The sequence below is a fragment of the Camellia sinensis genome, chromosome 2 (assembly GCF_055761805.1).
Source record: "Camellia sinensis isolate YWXY chromosome 2, ASM5576180v1, whole genome shotgun sequence".
Taxonomy (NCBI): Eukaryota; Viridiplantae; Streptophyta; class Magnoliopsida; order Ericales; family Theaceae; genus Camellia; species Camellia sinensis.
In genome coordinates this window covers 178,772,998-178,790,436 of record NC_138962.1, presented here as the reverse complement: position 1 = coordinate 178,790,436, position 17,439 = coordinate 178,772,998, and the positions used below count along the sequence as shown (strand labels likewise).

The 17,439-nt window shown below is 44.6% G+C and overlaps 2 protein-coding genes across 2 annotated transcripts in view; both read right to left on the bottom strand.

The window, feature by feature from the left end:
- LOC114256870 (uridine nucleosidase 1) overlaps positions 1-17,439 on the bottom strand; it is a 240,550-nt gene that overhangs the window by 191,476 nt on the left and 31,635 nt on the right. The gene's annotated exons all lie outside the window — the stretch shown is intronic.
- LOC145819266 (uncharacterized) lies at positions 11,148-11,543 on the bottom strand. Its single transcript, XM_082913236.1, has one exon. It carries the CDS (start codon positions 11,541-11,543, stop codon positions 11,148-11,150), a length of 396 nt encoding a protein of 131 aa, XP_082769362.1.

Sequence of the window (17,439 nt, the reverse complement as noted above, 5' to 3'; positions counted from 1 at the left end):
GCTCTATCATAATTTTTTTTTTATCTTAACAATAATCTTCTTCTTTTTAATTATTTGTTTACGAACCCATCATACATTCCCAATTTCGAAGTTATAATGTTAAATAATACATACACAAAAATATAATTCCATGTTCCTATGAGCGTTTTGATTGAATAATAAATATTTATAAAAATACTATATATATATTTTATTTTTGTCGAAATATACCACCATTTGAAATCACAGCTTTTTATAAATAAAAAGATTGGGCCAAACATGGTCATTTTAGTTTTCCAGTAAATGCCTTTAGATTTCATAAAAACTATTACATTTTGAAATTTATATTTTGTTCTTCTTTTCCTTAAGTAATTACTTATATGCTTTTATTCCATTGCATCACATGTTTTAGTGTTCTTTTAGGAAGTAATATCCATATTTGAACAAATTAGCTCAATACAATGTCTATTTAATATGAAATTAATTTGGTTTATTTGCATTCATTTTTAAGAAGACAAATGCTATATATATATTAGCAAACGAAACTTTACTGATAATCTAAAAAGAAAATAGGATGCAATCAATAAAGATGGAGGGTGCAAAGAATATCATAGCGAGTTAGACAATCCCAACTAGAAAATTCAAATTGGACGATTAAAGTCCAATAATAGCTCAAACTTGGGAAGCAATAAATAAGTATGTACAACTTTCATAATAAGGGAGAAATATATACCAGAAACGATTTAAACTATTTTTTATAAGAGTTAAACCTATAACCTTACACCATAAAATGGTGTTACACAGCTATTAGACTAATATACTTGGTTTGGCCATCAAGTTAAAAGTGATAGTTTCCTTATATCAAATAGAATTTTAAATTGTACAATGACTTCTAGCTTCCTTTTGAAAAGTTTAAGGATTAGTTTGGTTGTATGAATTGCCTTATTTTGTGAATATTTTACTTTGAATTAAAATTATTTAAACATATCTAATTTAAATTTTCATAAAGAAATTAAATATTTTAGATCGAGTTGCTTCACTTTCACATCTAAAAATGTCAATTATTCAAATTTTAAAAGGTAAGTTACACTGTTGATCCTTCTAATTTGAGTGAATTATCACTTTGGTCCTTGTAGTATTCAATTGAACAATTTGAAATTGTATATTTTTAATTTTGTTGCAATGTCATCCCTCTGTCACTTTTAAATTTTGAATGGAAAAAAAATCGTATGCAAAACTAAAAGAACCAAAGTGAATTTAATTTCTTTTGAATTTCACTTTGATCCCACTAATTTTGCATATAGCCTTTTGCCATTAAAATGTTAACGACATATGATTGGGACAACATTGTAACGAAATTGAAAATTTCAAGTTTAAAATTTTCAAATTACAGCTACAGAGATTAAAATAACACTTCACTTAAATTATGAGGACATAGTGGTATAATTTACCAATTTTTAAATGAGCTAAGTCCAGAGTAGACATTTTTCACTAATGCCAACCTCAGATGCAATACCATTGTAAGCCTTTTTTTTTAAATGTATGAAATCCAATGAAGAGTTTTCACATTTTTACGAGACACGGAGTCATGATTGCTTACTGTTCCATTTTTGTTTAGTGTTGCTATTAACACTTAAATATGCATCGAACGCAAAAGATGTACAGGCAATTTGGATCGGGTGATTTGGGAAGAAAATAAAATAAATGTATTTTTCTTAGTTTATATCACTTGTTTAGATAAGTATTGAGTAAAATGGAAAAAATTGGAGAGCATCTTCTCTCCTAACCCCCATTTTGAATCTCTTCGAAAATAGAGAGATTAGAAGAGAAAAGAAATAACAAAATATTATTCTGTTATAATACCAAAACTATTCTTTTAGATATAGAAGAAATAAAAAAACTAACATCTATAAAAGGTTAATTTAATAACAGAACATAATATCATTTCATTTCAATTCTTTTATATAGCTTAACTAAATAAGATAGGAGACCAATCAATATCTTTTCTCTTCTTTTTTTCTCCTATTCATTCAAACAAATATGAGAGAAATCATAATATTTTATTTACTCTCTTAACTTACATAATCATCTCTTTTCTCTTCTCTCTTCTCTCCTCGGTTACCAGACATAGTGTAATTGTGGGGGCTCTCTCTTGCATTTGGTTCCCATGTTAGTAAGATTGTAAGTGTGCTTAATTTTTTCCCTGTTATTTTTCATCTACATGTGCATCACAGAAGAGAGAATCATGCCGTGCATCAGGATCTGTAAGATAGTCAAAAGGAATACTCTTGAAACCTTGAGGAAAATCTGGGGTGTTTGGGACTTGAGGGTTCTAGCTATATGTATCCTCTTTACTCAATTATACCTTCATATTTTCGGACAACGCCGTAGAAAGAGTACAACAGGGCTGAGGAATACTGTGGGTGTTTGGTTATTATACTTGCTCGCTGATTTGCTGGCAACAATTGCTCTTGGAAAGGACTCCAAGCTCAACGCTGACGCCTCTGATATTAACTCAATAAATCTGTTGAGAGGTTTATGGGCATCAATAATCTTTTTCTTTCTTGGAGGTCCAGATACCCTAACTATCCTACGCTTGAAAGAAACCAGCATGTGGTTGAAACAACTTGTAGGACTACTTACACAAGGTGTAGGAACAAACCTAGACACAAATTGATTCATGAATTCCGCGAATGAGTGCTTGAAAGGGGTACTACTCACAATACTTTCAAATTGATTGAGATTGAGTTGGGATTGATGTATGACATCCTCTTCAGCAAGGTAGGCACGGTTTTTACATTCTATGGAAGCATTCTTAGATTGATTAGTTTCTCTTGCATAGCTTTTGTTCTGGTGGTATTTTGCTTCTTTAAAAAGCCTCGTGAGCTTTTAGAAGGTGATATTCTGATTACCATATGTTTGCTTGTTGGAGCCCTTGTTTTAGAGATAGCTGGAGTTCTTGTGCAACTTTGTTCAGATTGGGCAATTGTTTGGGCATTTAAGTATTACCCGAGTAAGCTAGTCATGCCAGTTTTTGATCTACACGAATTTGTGTTCTTTAAAAGCAAACGGTGGTCTGAGCTTATGGGACAATTTAGTTTACTATACTATTGCACCAAAAATAATTGTAAAATGTTCTATAATATTGTAGAAACTGTGTGGGACAGGGAAATCATGTTGACGAAGTTCAGCCTGCCGTTGAGTCCAATTCAACCTAGTTTGAAAGAACTAATCATCAATCAGCTTCGCAAAAAGCTGAAGAGGAATGTTCCCGAAGTTGAAACTTCTGAGGCTTCAAATAGAAAAATAGGTGAGTGGACCCTTACAAATTATGGACATTTGGATGCATTTGAGTGGATTATTGAGCTAGAATTTGATGAAAGCATTGTCATATGGCACATTGCTACAGACGTTTGCTATCATTTAGAATTAGAAAATCCTAAGTTGGTCACAGATGAAGTGGAAACAACTAAAATATTGTCATATTTCATGATACATTTGCTTCTTATAATTATTTATCTCATAACAATTGGTCCAAATATGTGTTTATAAAAGTAAAAATGGAGTAAGATCAACTAGCACAAAACCGGGTGTAACCAAGTACCCAAACTGTAGGCCCCAAAATTTTATTTTGATTTAAGTTAGATCTTGGTTCAAGTACTTTCCTAAATTACAGTGTTATGGTTTAGTGTTTGAAATCCAACGAGTTTTAACATTTTTATGCAGGGTTGTGGGGTAAATTATAAACACACCCCTTGAGGTTTACTTAAATTACGAATTACTCCCTATAGTTCTGAAAATTACATTCTGTCCCCTAAGATTTTTAATTTCATAACAAAAAGGTCCCTTTATTAATAAATCAAGTTAATTAATAATTTTTAATGATGTTAAAATTTTATTTCAATTAATAATTCAAATAATTTTATGATTGTATAGAAAAACAGCTAGAAATTTTATTTTTTCAGTTAATTCTGTTAAATAAAAAATTCTAATAAGGAGGTATTTGTAATTTTCCAAACTATTGGGGGCTATTCTCATTTTAAGCAAACCTCAAGCAATGTATTTGTAATTTATCCTTTTATTAATCTAACTCAAAATTTTGACTCTATTTTTTTTTTCTTTTTTTATCAGTAAAGATAAGTTTTTATTGATATAGAGTGGTGTTTTGGGAAGATGGTAAAAAGCTGGCTTTTTGAGCGTTTTTTTAATGTTTTATATGAGAGGTGATGCGACCCAAAATTGGTAAAAAGCTGGCTTTTAGCTTTTTTGGTCTCTTCCCAAAACACCCCAGAATCAAGGATAAACCTTATATCGAGCATCAATAAAGGAAGAGACAGAAGAAAAGGAATCGTACTATAAGCATCATAGCAAAGAACTTTAATCCCAACTAGGTTACACGGCGGCCTCGTTTGGGAACATCACTTTTTAGCCTAAAAATCAAAAAGTCATTAAAAAAGCCAAAAAGCTATCAAACTATACAAAAAAAAGACCAAGATTCTATTTTTTCTCTACTTTTTGCACATCTTTTCGTAAACAATAAAAAAAGTCATTCTAAATATACTAAATTTTTTTATCAGATATTTTAACCAAAAAATTAAAAAAGTTATTAAATAGCAAGTTGCCAAAACAGGCCATCCAACAGAAATGGTTAAAGAGTAACCAACCAAAACAACCAAATCACACATCCCCAACATACTCAAAACAGGGGTGATACAAATGAATAAGGCCCAACCAGATACAAGGCACTAACCACCGTTAATGGACGTAAGTCTGAAAACCAAATCATTGACAGCGAAGTTGAAAATCGTAACTTTATATTTTGCCCAAAGAGCCAGCCTCACTTTAATTAGCCCCTGCAAATCCTCCCTAGAAACAGTAGAGCCTTGGAACTTGCATTCATTCCTTGCCTTCCACAATGACCACATTATGGCACATGGAAATGTATGCCAAAGCTTGTCTTCCACCCTTTTGAACTTGAATCCTTTCCAGCAGCTCCTCAATGGAACTTGGAACAACCCAATGCACTCCCCCCACCATGATAGAAAATTAGCCCAGATTTTCCACACAAACTGACAATGAAGCATTACATGTAACACAGTTTCTTCATGAGCCTCACAGAATAAACAAAGAGAACTGGCATTAGCATCAAAAGCACCAACACTTTGTCAGAAAGATGTCTTCAGTTGACCTCCCCAAACCAACCAACCAAAGTGACAGTCTATTAAAATATCTAATGCAACTCTCTTCCTCTCTCTTTCATATATTATCTAATTATTAGTCAATCGTCTCTTTACATATCTCTAGATCTAAAAAATAGACTTTTATATCATTTTTATGCATAATCCCAAGATCTTTTTGGGCCATAACAAAAAAAAAAAAAAAATCACTTTGGTTTGTATGCAAAAGCTAACCATACTTTGATTTGATAGATCCCACCACCGATTCAAGCCATAACCAACACCTCTTTGTGCTATAACCAACATCACTTTATGACATAACTTGCATATAATACATGTCATTATAACAAATTAAGATTTTAAAGACAAAAATTTAGGGACCAAATCATTTTTTAGGTACAAAATAGTTTAGTAACCAAAAATGCCGTTGTACTTGTAGCAATAAAATTGGATATTTAATGATGAATTACTATCATTTTGGAATCAAATTTTTATCTAAAAAAATAAACCTTTTATGTAACCAAACTAATTGTCCCCAAGAGTGAATTTATTATCGACATTTTCAAAATTTTGTCAATAAAGTCATTTTTAAAAAATTTTAAGATGATATTTTAGCGACTATTCTCATGATAACAAGAACTAGTCTCATTTTTTTTTTTTTAAATAAAATTTTCATTTTACGAGATATAATTTTTTTAAAAACTCTTATATGTTATGTTATAGTGGACCTTTTATACTTGGCCTTTTATGAAATATTATGGAAAAGCTGACAATTGATTTAAAGATGTCTTGAATATGATTAGATATTAAGTGCAACACTGACACCACAAGATATTGGTCATATTGCATTTTTTTATTTATCTATACGGGGGCGAAATATGCTCCGCTTTCCGTACTCCTTGTACTCTAAGCTTCTCTTGACGGCGTCTACCTGGCAACACAGAAACGGTGAGCTACCCGGCGGTGGTGTGCCGGATAGACCCTCCGACGATCAAGTCAGTCCACTTGGGGAAGAAGAAGACTGTTAGCGAGAGAGTATTCTCTTTGGAGAAGAAGTTGCATACCTCTAACGTTCACCTTCCTCCACTATTTCTAGGCTGGCCATGCAGCCCCAAGATCGTGCGCGCACCACCTCCGTTGTCCTTCCCTGGACAGGTGGCAGTGCTTGCCTCTCACCACCTTACCCGTGTAAAGATTTTGTCCTCCAACTAGTACATGCGGAACTGCCAAACGGTATTTGTGCGTGCGTGGAGCAGATGTCCTCCCCCTCACGCCATTGGCCCAGGTGGCACACTTAACCGGAGAACCACGACCAGCTGGTTCCCTGTGGAGAATTGCCTCCTTGAACACATAACCGAGCTAATGAACGCCGACCTGCCCCTTGGCAAAGGGGCCAAAGTGTTATGCTCATGGCCGGGCTATTTATGATCAGTCCCAACTGATTGAACGGCCATGAAGCACGCCGGACTTCCACCGTTCTTCATTCTTGATCACATGAAGCCCATCCATCTCGGCCGATCGGTTAGGCGCATGCCGACGTTAATCGCACCTCAAGTCCAGTCCAGGCTGCTCTTAGCTTGGTCATCAGACACTGCTGCACGCTCGGCCGCGTTATAGCTCGGCCAGGCATTGGTTCGTGTCTGGCCGGTCGACCTCTCCGGCCGTGCAAGTCAGGCCGCTGGGCCGAGCAAGAGAGGAGTCTCCTCGGCGGCGTGCGGTTCGTCATGATCGGCGTTATCGTAGCTCGGCCGTACTAACGCGCAAATCTCCCCTCTCAATTGCCCCTTAACCCCATCCGACCTAGTCGTGATTGGGGTTACCATCGTGACCGAGCTAACGGATGAGTTGCGCCATCACCAAGCCGAGCATGATTGGGGGCATATCTATCGCCGAGCTGTCCCGTTTGGTCGGCCATTTCCTCCGCAGTCTCATCAAAGGTCGTACAGCCGTACTGACAGCCGCGTTTCCAGTGCCACGTGGCTTCACGCCATTGGGTCGTGCAGCCAGCTGTTCTACATGCGTAGAATTCAAACGGCGCAGCCGTTTGGGGTCCCTTCCCCCCTCTTTTGTATTCCAACGAAGGGCCTAAAACCCTTCACTTTTCACCTTCTCTTCCACACAAACCCTAAACCTCTCAAACCTTCGAACCCCCAAGATCACTGCCATTACTGTCTCTGCGCTACATCCTCCATTTCAGATCCTTTCGAAGGTCGCAATTGAGCTCTCGAGGTTGCGTTCACCCTCGCATCTGTCCCCATGGTAAGTTACATTACCCTCCCTTGCATTTTTTGTTTCTATTTCTCAAAATTTTTTATACATGTTCTTCATTTCCGTGCCACTGTGCTTCGTGTTTTTTTGTTTGTGACCACCAGTGCCCCCTTTCTTTGCTTAGAACCTGCACACCCTAGGGCAAATGGGAACTTTGAGAATGGAAGGGGCCTCTGAGCCCCCTGTTCCCCCTTGGTTCAAACGAGTTCGCCCCACTTCTGGGATGAACAGTTTAAATCTGGGTAGAACCGAGCTAAACGCTCATTTAGATCCATAGGTAGAGCTATAGCCGAGCAAAAACTAGTTTGTGGCTTCTTACCGAGGTCGCAACCGAGCTGAATACTCTAATTAGATAGGTAAATAAGAACGCACCAAGCTGTAACTTGAGGTCTTCACTTCAAAGCCTAACCGAGCTGAATACTCCATTAGATCTGCAAATAGGAATGAACCGAGCTAGGAAATCGACCAAGTAGTCTAGCCGAGATAGGGGTCAGGCCGGTAAAACACCAAAAATCCTTCACTGAGCTATTTCCAATAGGAGCCGTGGAATTTATGCCGCGCTAACCCTTGGCCTCATTTTTTAACAATGCAAAACAAACTAGGACCGATCAGTTCAGTCAAGAACCGTCACTGGTGGAGCTCGAAGACCGAGCAATTACACCAAACATTTTTGTCCGAGGTACAAGTTAGTTCACCAAATAAAATCGAGATAGATGGGCAAGTATCGATTCATGGTGAGCTCGCCCGGTGCGATGGCCGAGTTTCGTAGGGAGTACAACATCCCAGATGACGTCGTCTTAGAGCTCGCCAAAAAATGAGACACCCCTTGGGGGAATCTAGACCGGTGCCCCTTTACCGTCGTATCAATAGTAGAGGGAGGGCTCCGCTTCCCGGTTCAACCCTTGATCTGCGAATTTTTGAGGCAGACAAGGCTTTGTCTGACCCAAGTTTCAAATAACACTTACAAAATAATAAACGGGGTCGCCGAGCTGAACCGGAGGCTCGATCTCAATCTCGGTCTGGCCGAAATTTTCCATCAGTATAGTCTAAGTAGAAATAAGAGTGGGCTTTGCTGATACCTCAAAGTCAAGAAGGGCCGAGCAAATCTAATAGAGGGCAACCCGGACAAGGAGACCAACGACGACGACTTCTTGTGGGTGTCCGGTCGCTATGACGACACCGAGGCACCCATACCGGGATGGTATATTAGAAAGGATTTTGGCAGTGCCGGTGAGTCGCTCGGCTGACCGCGCTATTTTCTTTATGCATCAATTACTTTCCATGCCGATCTAACACTTGTCTTCTTTTTGCAGATAAGCACCTAGCAGCAGACTACTACCAGGCCAACCAAGAGGCCATCAGAGCCCTGCTGTGCCATCCTGTCGAGGAGAGGGAGGCTTCAAAATTGCTCGGCTTCGAATAGACCTACCACTACACTGCACCGCGCAAGAGCCGGGTTACCGATTTTCTGCGTGCGCCAACCCCAGAACCGGATCCAAACCTACCACCGATCAGGCTTGTTCCACTCACCGCCGAGCAAGAAATGGCGAAAATCAGGGCCATCAAGTCCATGATCATCGGAGAAGAAGACGAGTCCCAAAAACCAGAGGCAACCGGGGGGACATCCTCCACACCCACCGGGCAACAAGAAGGGGCAGTACTGGCGCTTGCCAGCGAGCAACCGGCTGGTTTGTCCAAGAAGCGGCCGAGGAAAGAGCAAACCGGGCCGCGTCTGGTGGATGAAGACTCTACCGATCACGTTTCCACCGAGCTCGGGGACCAAACCGAGCAACCACAGACCGGCAAATCCAAGGGCCCAGCCACCCCCCCGGTCTGGGCACCCGAGTTCAAATACCAGGGCTGAGCAGTTTCTGCTGAAGACTCCGTCTATGCGAACAAAGACTACTCGCTTGGTTTCAATTTGACCAAGGGGTTGATCTTGCCCGCTGATATGAAAAAACACGACGAGCTTTCCGACCTCAAGGTCCTTCGCTCGGCGACGAAATCCATAGTGCTGGTAAGTTCTCCATTCTTTGCGTCAAACTGTTTGCTAGGTTTTTGCTCAGTTTCTCGAATACTCACGATCTCTCGCTTGTTTTCAGGCCGCGCAAAAGAACTATTTGGCCCACGACCGAATGATCAAAGTGCGGCAGAGCCTGCGGGATGCAATAGCTGAGAACAAGGCCCAAAAGGCCGAGATAGCGAAGCTTAAGGCCGCGCAGGAAGCGGTTGAGGCCGAACGAGATAACCTGAGCCAAAAGGTCGACCGAGCTGAAGCGGACAAACAGCGGGCCGTGAAGTCAACCAAAGCCCTGTATCTCGCCGAGCTGAGGAAGCTGCGCGATGCCCATAAAGAGGAGAAGGATAAAGCGGTCAGCGACGTCGAAGACAAAGGCTATGCTCAAGGCGAACGAACGTATGAACGGCAGGTGCAGGCGACCAAGGACATCTTTTTCTAGTGCGGTTGGAAAGCCGCCGTGGAGAAAGTTGGCCTTGGTCAGGATGCTGACATGTTCCTACATCTGCCTGCAACCTTCATACCGCACTATATATAGGCCTATGCGAGCGCCGCACAGAAGAGGCTCATAGAAGAGGCCAGAAAGGAAGCCGCGGAAGAAGCCGCCGCCGCGCAACAAACCGAGCAAACTTCTCCTGAAGCATCTCAGGATGCTGAAGATCAAGTAGCCGATCGGGAGGTTGTCGCGGTGGAGGACGCGGATGATGGGTTGGAAGAAGGCTTGCCCGAGCATAGCCCGGAGGTGGCCGAGCAGATTCTGGAGGTCGCCGAGCAGACGGTTGATCTGGAGTTGGACTGAAATGCTTCCTATTTCCTGCTTTATTTTCGTCTCTTGTCTTTCTTTGTTTAATGTAACCGGGCTAGGGCCCCACAATTGTAACGCAATTTCATTAATCAATGAAATTTGAACTTTTTGCCCGTTTAACTTCTATTACTTTTTGGCTTCGACGTGCAAAATTTCCATAAACGCGTTCAAACTTCAACTAGCAGGTTGGCTCCTTTGGAATTTCAAATGCACCTTTTAAAATGCCGAGCAAAATATGCTCGGCTCGAAATTAAGGGCTTATGAACGCGGCCGAGCAAAATCAGCTCGGCCTTGACAGGTTTTCAAACTTTATAAAATTCCAGTACTTTAATGTGACTGAGCAAAAACCAGCTCGCCCTTTCAGTTGGGTGGATCGCTAACATTTCTTTTCCGCCGATTAAAGTCAGCTCGGCTTTTTATCGGTTGGACAAAACTCCAACATTGCGAATCCTGCCGAGCAAACTCCGCTCGTTTTCCATATTGGACAAGACACCAATATGCCAACCGGGCCGAGCAACATCAGTTCGGCCCTTACATTGGGAAAAACACCAATGTTTCAGTTAAGTTGGTCATGACGCCAACATTTCAACCGGGCAAGCAAAACTAGCTTGGCCCTAATGCGAATTGGTCCATACGCTAATTATATCGTTGGACAATGCACCAACTGTTTGTGCGGTCTGCTTCCATTCCGGCGAGTGGAAATCAATCCGGTCCCATTCAGGTCGGTCTCCTTACCCCTGGCATCCATAATTGGCTTGCGTCCTTGCGAATTCATTGTACAAAGATGTAATACCAAACAACAAGAGGGCTATTTTTCATTACAAAAGCATTGCTATCTTTTACATTAAGTGCCAAAAGGCTAAAGGTCTAGAAAAGCTAAACAACACAAGCAAATTACATCTTAAAAGTAAAAGACCTTAAGGTTGGCCGTATTCCATGGTCTAGGGACAGCCTTGCCATCTAAATCTTCCAGATGGCATGCCCCTTTACCAGCAAGACCAATCACCTTGTATGGTCCTTCCCAATTTGCACCGAGCTTTCCTTCACCAGGGACCACTGTGTTGCCAAGCACCTTTCTTAATACCCAGTCCCCAATCTTGAACAGCCTGGGGTGCACGGCCTTGTTGTACTTTTTGGAGAGTTCTTGTTGATAGGCCGCTATGTGGATCAATGCTCGCTCCCTCCTTTCTTCAGCAAGGTCCAACTCCAATGCCACCGCTTCATTTTTTAGATCTGGCTGGAAACTTTCAGAGCGGATGGTTGGCATGCTAATTTCCAACGGGATGACGGGCTCCATGCCATAGGCCAAAGCAAATGGTGTTTCCCCGGTTGACCGCCTTGGCGTAGTGCGGTATGCCCAGAGCACATTAGGGAGTTCTTCAGCCCACTTGCCCTTAGCCTTCTCAAGCCGCTTCTTTAGCCCGTCCAGGATGGTCTTGTTTGAGGCCTCTGCTTGACCATTCGACTGAGGATAGGCCGGCGTCGAATTGTAGAACTCGCTCTTCAACTCTTCGCAAAATCCGCGAAAGAGTTTACCATCAAATTGAGTGCCATTATCCGAGATGAGGGCCTTGGGTATACCGAAACGGGTGATGACGTTTTGCCATACAAACTTCTTCACGTCCTTTTCCCTTATGGTCGCTAGTGGCTCGGCCTCAACCCACTTGGTGAAATAGTCGGTGGCAACGATGAAGAACTTGCGATTGCCCGGTGCAGCTGGGAGTGGCCCAACAATATCCAACCCCCAAAGCGCGAATGGCCAAGGACTTGTGAGAGGAAGCAAATCTCTAGCCGGCTGGTGGATCTGGTGGGCAAACTTCTGACACTTCTCGCACCTGCGAACATATTTTTGCGCATCTGCCTGCATGCGCGGCCACTAATAACCCTGAGAAATTGCTCGATAAGCCAAGGATCTGCCCCCAATATGGCTGCCACAGATGCCCTCGTGTATCTCATAGAGAAAAGCCTCCACCTTGGTGGGGTGGACACATTTCAAATACGGCCCGGTGAAAGATTTCTTGTACAAGGCCCCGGACGGGGAGAGCCAAAACTGCTCTGACTTTACCCGGATCTTGTGTGCCGCCTTCTTTTCTTATGGTAAAACTCCATCTTTCAAGAAGGCGATGATAGGATCCATCCAAGAAGGGCCCAAGTCGGTGCAAAGTACCTCGGCCACTTCCGGTTCTTCTATACTTGGCCGCGGTAAAAATTCTATCATCAAGGGGTTGGGAAAAAATGTCTGAGTAGAAGCGAGCCCGACCAACTCATCAGCCGTGTTGTTTCCTTCGCGGTTGATCTGCTCTACCCTTATGGCATCGAACTTCTTGATCTCTGCACGCACCAGCGCCTGATACTTGGCCATTCTTTCATCCCTGTCCTCGTACTCCCCTGAGACTTGATTGACCACCAGCTTAGAATCGCTGAACACCATTAGGGCCGACGCTTTCATTCTTAGTGCGCTTCTTAGCCCGGCAAGGAGGGCTTCGTATTCCGCCTCGTTGTTGGACGCCGAGAAACCGAGTGTAATTGCTTGTTCAATGATCATTCCGTCCGGTGAAGTCAGCATGATACCCAGCCCGGCCCCATGCCTGTTGGATGCCCCATCGACGAAGAGTTTCCACATCTCGCCGACAAATAGCCTCCAGCAATTAGAAGGGTTTTGGGAACTCCTCAAATCCACGTCTCGGGTTGGCTCATTCTGGTCTCTTTCCTCATCATGGTTGACTTCCTCCTTCATCGAGTTATTCGCCTTCGCTGGTTCGGTCGCTTTTTGCCCTTCCTCCTCTTGCGCACCAACACTTGATTTTGTTGCCAGAACCATGGGTTGTGCTAAATCCGCACCAACCAAATCAATTGGGCAGACTGGATGCATCCCAGGGGCAAATTCCGCCACAAAGTCAGCAAGTGCTTGTGCTTTGATCACGGTGCGCGGTCGGAACTTGATGTCATATTGCCCTAATTCCACGGCCCATTTCAAAATCCTCCCAGTGAAGTCTGCCTTTTCAAAAAGCACTTTGAGCGGGAACTCGGTTAACACAACTATTGTATGGGCATGAAAATAGTGTGCCAGCTTTCTTGACGCCATCATTAGGGCCAGCGCCAATTTTTCCAAGGGAAGATATCTCGTTTCGGCTGGGAGCAGAGTCTTGCTTACATAGAAGATCGGTAGGTGCTGGATGCCTTCAGCACGAACCAATACCGCGCTGACTGCGTGTTGAGAGACAGCCAAGTAGAGGTACAACTCTTCGCCCGGCTGAGGTGTGACCAAAATAGGGGCTGATGAGAGATATGCTTTCAGGTCTGCTAGTGCGCGGTCGCACTCGTCATCCCAGAAGAACTTGGACTTCAAAGTTTTAAAGAAGGGCCTGCAACGATCAGAAGACCAGCTGATAAATCTGTTCAACGCGGCTGTCATCCCTGCAAGATGTTGCACGTCCTTCGTGGAGTTTGGACGCTTCAGGTCTTGTATAGTCTTAATCTGTGATGGGTCAGCTTCAATCCCTCGATTTGTGACCAGAAAACCCAAAAACTTTCCGGTGCCGACTCCGAAGGCGCATTTGGAAGTATTCAAACAAAGCTTGTGGCGTTTAAGTATAGCAAACATCTCTGCTAGGTCGGAGAGGTGCTGAGCTTTCTCCTTACTTTTCACTACCATATCGTCGATGTAGGCCTCCATGGTGCGGCCCAGCATTGGGGCGAACATCTTTGTCACCACCCGTTGAAAAGTCGCCCCGGCGTTCTTTAGTCCGAACGGCATGACTTTGTAGCAATATAAGCCTCTGAGGGTTGTGAACGACGTGATCTCTCTGTCCGGTTTATACATGGCTATCTGGTGGTAGCCGCGATATGCGTCCAGGAAGCTAAACCTCTGATGGCCAGCGGTTAAGTCCACCAGCTGGTCAATTCGTGGGAGGGGAAAGCTATCCTTGGGGCAAGCTCGGTTGACGGTCTTGTAGTCAACGCAGACTCACCACTTGCCGTTCTTCTTCGGAACAACCACCGTGTTGGATATCCACCGAGGGTATTGCACGTCCTCTATGGCCCCAGCTTCCAACAAATTCTTCACTTCTTCTGCCACCACTTCAGCATGGTGCAAGGCTGAGCGGCGCGTCCTTTGAATGACTAGCCGTGCATTGGGGAAGACATTCAACTGATGACAAATGAAGCTCGGGTCGATGCCAGGCATGTCGTAAGGCGTCCAGGAAAAGGCCTCCAAATTGGAAACCAAGAAGTTGACATAATCCATCCGCTCGGCGCTAGACAAGGATGATCCCAAGAGGAAGAATTTAGTTGGATCGTTCTCGTCAATGCGCACTTCCACCAAATCTTCGATCGATTTTTCCTCGGCCTTTCTTCCTACGTCTTCAAGGACCTCTTTACCCTCAGGCCCCTCAATCATTTGAACGAACCCTTTGGCCGCTCGGCTACCATTTACCGCAACGAAGCATTGTTTCGCCATCACCTGGTCCCCCCAAACTTCCTCTATTTGTCCGCTTGGTGCCGGAAAGCGCATGACTTGGTGGAAGGTCGAAGCAACTGCTTGCATGGCGTGCAGCCAACCCCTGCCTAAGATCAAATTGTAAGTGGATGGAACTTTGAGCACCCAGAACTCTACTTGCTTTACGACCGATCCCGCTTTGACCGGCAAAATAATCTTTCCGATTGGCCATTCTGGCTGTGAGTTGAAGCCGACCAAAGGGGACGTTGCGGGGGCCAAGTCCTTGTCTTCCAACTTCATTTGTTTAAACGCGTCATAATACATAATTTCTACCGAACTCCCCTGGTCGATCAAGATTCTCTTGATGTCAAAGTCTTTGACGCGAAGAGTGACTACTAAAGCATCATTGTGCGGCATCTGAACTCTTTCCAAGTCCTTGGTTGAGAATGAAAGGATGTCCCTCTCTTCGGTCTTTCCCTTCTTCACAGCATGCTGAACAGAGAGCACTTCCCTCATGCGCTCGGCCTTCTTGATCATCCCTCTCAGCTCGCAAACCCTGGCCGGTTCAATGATGCCGTGGATGACGTTGATTACACCTTGCGGGGGCGCTTCTAGGGCGGCCAGGCCGTTTGGCTCGGCTTGGTCCGCTGGCATGGCCTTGATGCCCCCATCTATGTATTGGTCAAGATGCCCCGCCGCCACCAACTCCTCTAAGTGTTGTTTGAGCGGCAAGCAATCCTCTGTTCGGTGCCCCCGCTCTTCATGAAAGGTGCAGCGATATTTTGAATTGAAGCCCCTCTACTCACTCCCCAACTTGGCCGGCCAACGGATGAAGGGTTCACCTCGAATCTCACTCAAAATGCGGTAGATGGGGATTTTAAATACTGTGGTGATTCTAGTCCGTGCCTTTAATTTTCTTTTGGCATCCTCCGCTGCATCGCGGGGAGGGTCAGCCCGGTCGTTTCGGTGACCCTTGTTTCTGTCATCACGGTTTGAACCATGGCGCTGATCTTTTGACCGGTTGTTTGGGCGGTTATCCTCCTGCCCAACCGAGTGAACTTTCCCCGCCACTCTTCTGTCCGCCGCGACCGGATTAGCCTTCTCGGTCGCGGAGGCGGCATCATCCTCCACACGAATGTGCTCATTGATCCGCTGCATCAATGACTCCATGGTGGTGGGTTGATGCATCGTGAGTGAATCTCGCAGCCTATGTCCGACTGGGAGGCCCCGTTTGTATTGAGTGATCGCCAGATTGGTGGGGCAGTCGAGTATCTCATTGTAAGTTTCCCAGTATTTCGCATTGTATGCCTTCAACGAACATCCAGACTCCATCTTGACGCCCAGGAGATGGTCAACCTCCTTCGGCGTTCGTGTGTTGGTTTTGAATCTGGTGACGAAGGCTTCCGCTAGTTGCTGCCACCCCTCAATACTCCCCTCCGGGAGCCTTTCGAACCATTTCAAACCCAGCTCTCCCAAGCTTGCTGGGAATATGAGGCACATCAAGGCGTCGTTGCGCCGGTGTCCAACCATTACTTGCCGGTAATGGCTCACATGCATGTACGGATCCGTCTTGCCGTCGTACAAAGTGAACTTTGGCTGGTGGAATCCGGCGGGGAGTGGCGTACTCTCAATCTCTAGAAACAGCGGCGTGGCTGTAAGTTGCGCCAGCTCTTTGTCCACCAGCGCAGGGGGCATCACTTTGGGGGCTGGCATCGCCACTTCCTCACTACAACGAACTGGAGCGCTCAACCTCTGCAATGCTGGCACTCTCCGAGCCTCCTGACGGTGCGCCCTCTCCTCCAATACATCCCTCAAGTCCCTGGAACGTATGGAGAAAGAGGATCCTGACGTCGGCGTCGGGCGTGAGGGGCGGTAGGTGCTGTCGCGAGAGAGGGACCTGCCCTCTCTTTGGTCGGAATCTCCAACCCCATAGTTCCTGGTGATGGAGAGAGAGTGAGTCCTCCCCTGGCGGCGACTGTTACTACGAGGGGACGGGGTGCGCTCACTGAGGTTGCCCTCTCCAGCAACACCCTTCCCTTTAATCTGGCGTTTCAGCAGCTCCATCTCCGCCGCCATCTTGCGAATGAGGGCGTCTTGGTCCTTGAGTTTGTGCTCCAGGCGCTGCGCATGGGACTCCCCTCGGCGTCGGCGGCTCTTCGGACTCTACGAGCGATCAGTACTCCTCCCGCATTTGTCTCGCACACCTCGCGAAGGAGTCTCTAGGCCCGCCATGGCTGGAATATTCGGAGGACCTTCTCTCAAGCGGACGTACTCAGGTGTGACGCCATCGACGACGGACAGTGGGGCTTCGCCGTTGTTGGCCATGGAAATGATTGAAGAAGCTCAAAAAACAAGGGTTGAGTATCAAAGAATTCCCACAGACGGCGCCAATTGTACGGGGGCGAAATATCCTCTGCTTTCTGTACTCCTTGTACTCTAAGCTTCTCTTAACGGCGTCTACCTAGCAACACAGAAACGGTGAGCTGCCCGGCGGTGGTGTGCCGGATAGACCCTCCGACGATCAAGTCAGTCCACTTGGGGAAAAAGAAGACTGTTAGCGAGAGAGTATTCTCTTTGGGGAAGAAGTTGCATACCTCTAACGTTCACCTTCCTCCACTATTTCTAGGCTGGCTATGCAGCCCCGAGATCGTGCGCGCACCACCTCCGTTGTCCTTCCCTGGACAGGTGGCAGTGCTTGCCTCTCACCACCTTACGCGTGTAAAGATTTTGTCCTCCAACTAGTACATGCGGAACT

Excerpts from the sequence above, each read along its gene's own strand:
- LOC145819266 (XM_082913236.1), bottom strand. The coding sequence starts at position 11,543 with ATGGAGCCCGTCATCCCGTTGGAAATTAGCATGCCAACCATCCGCTCT.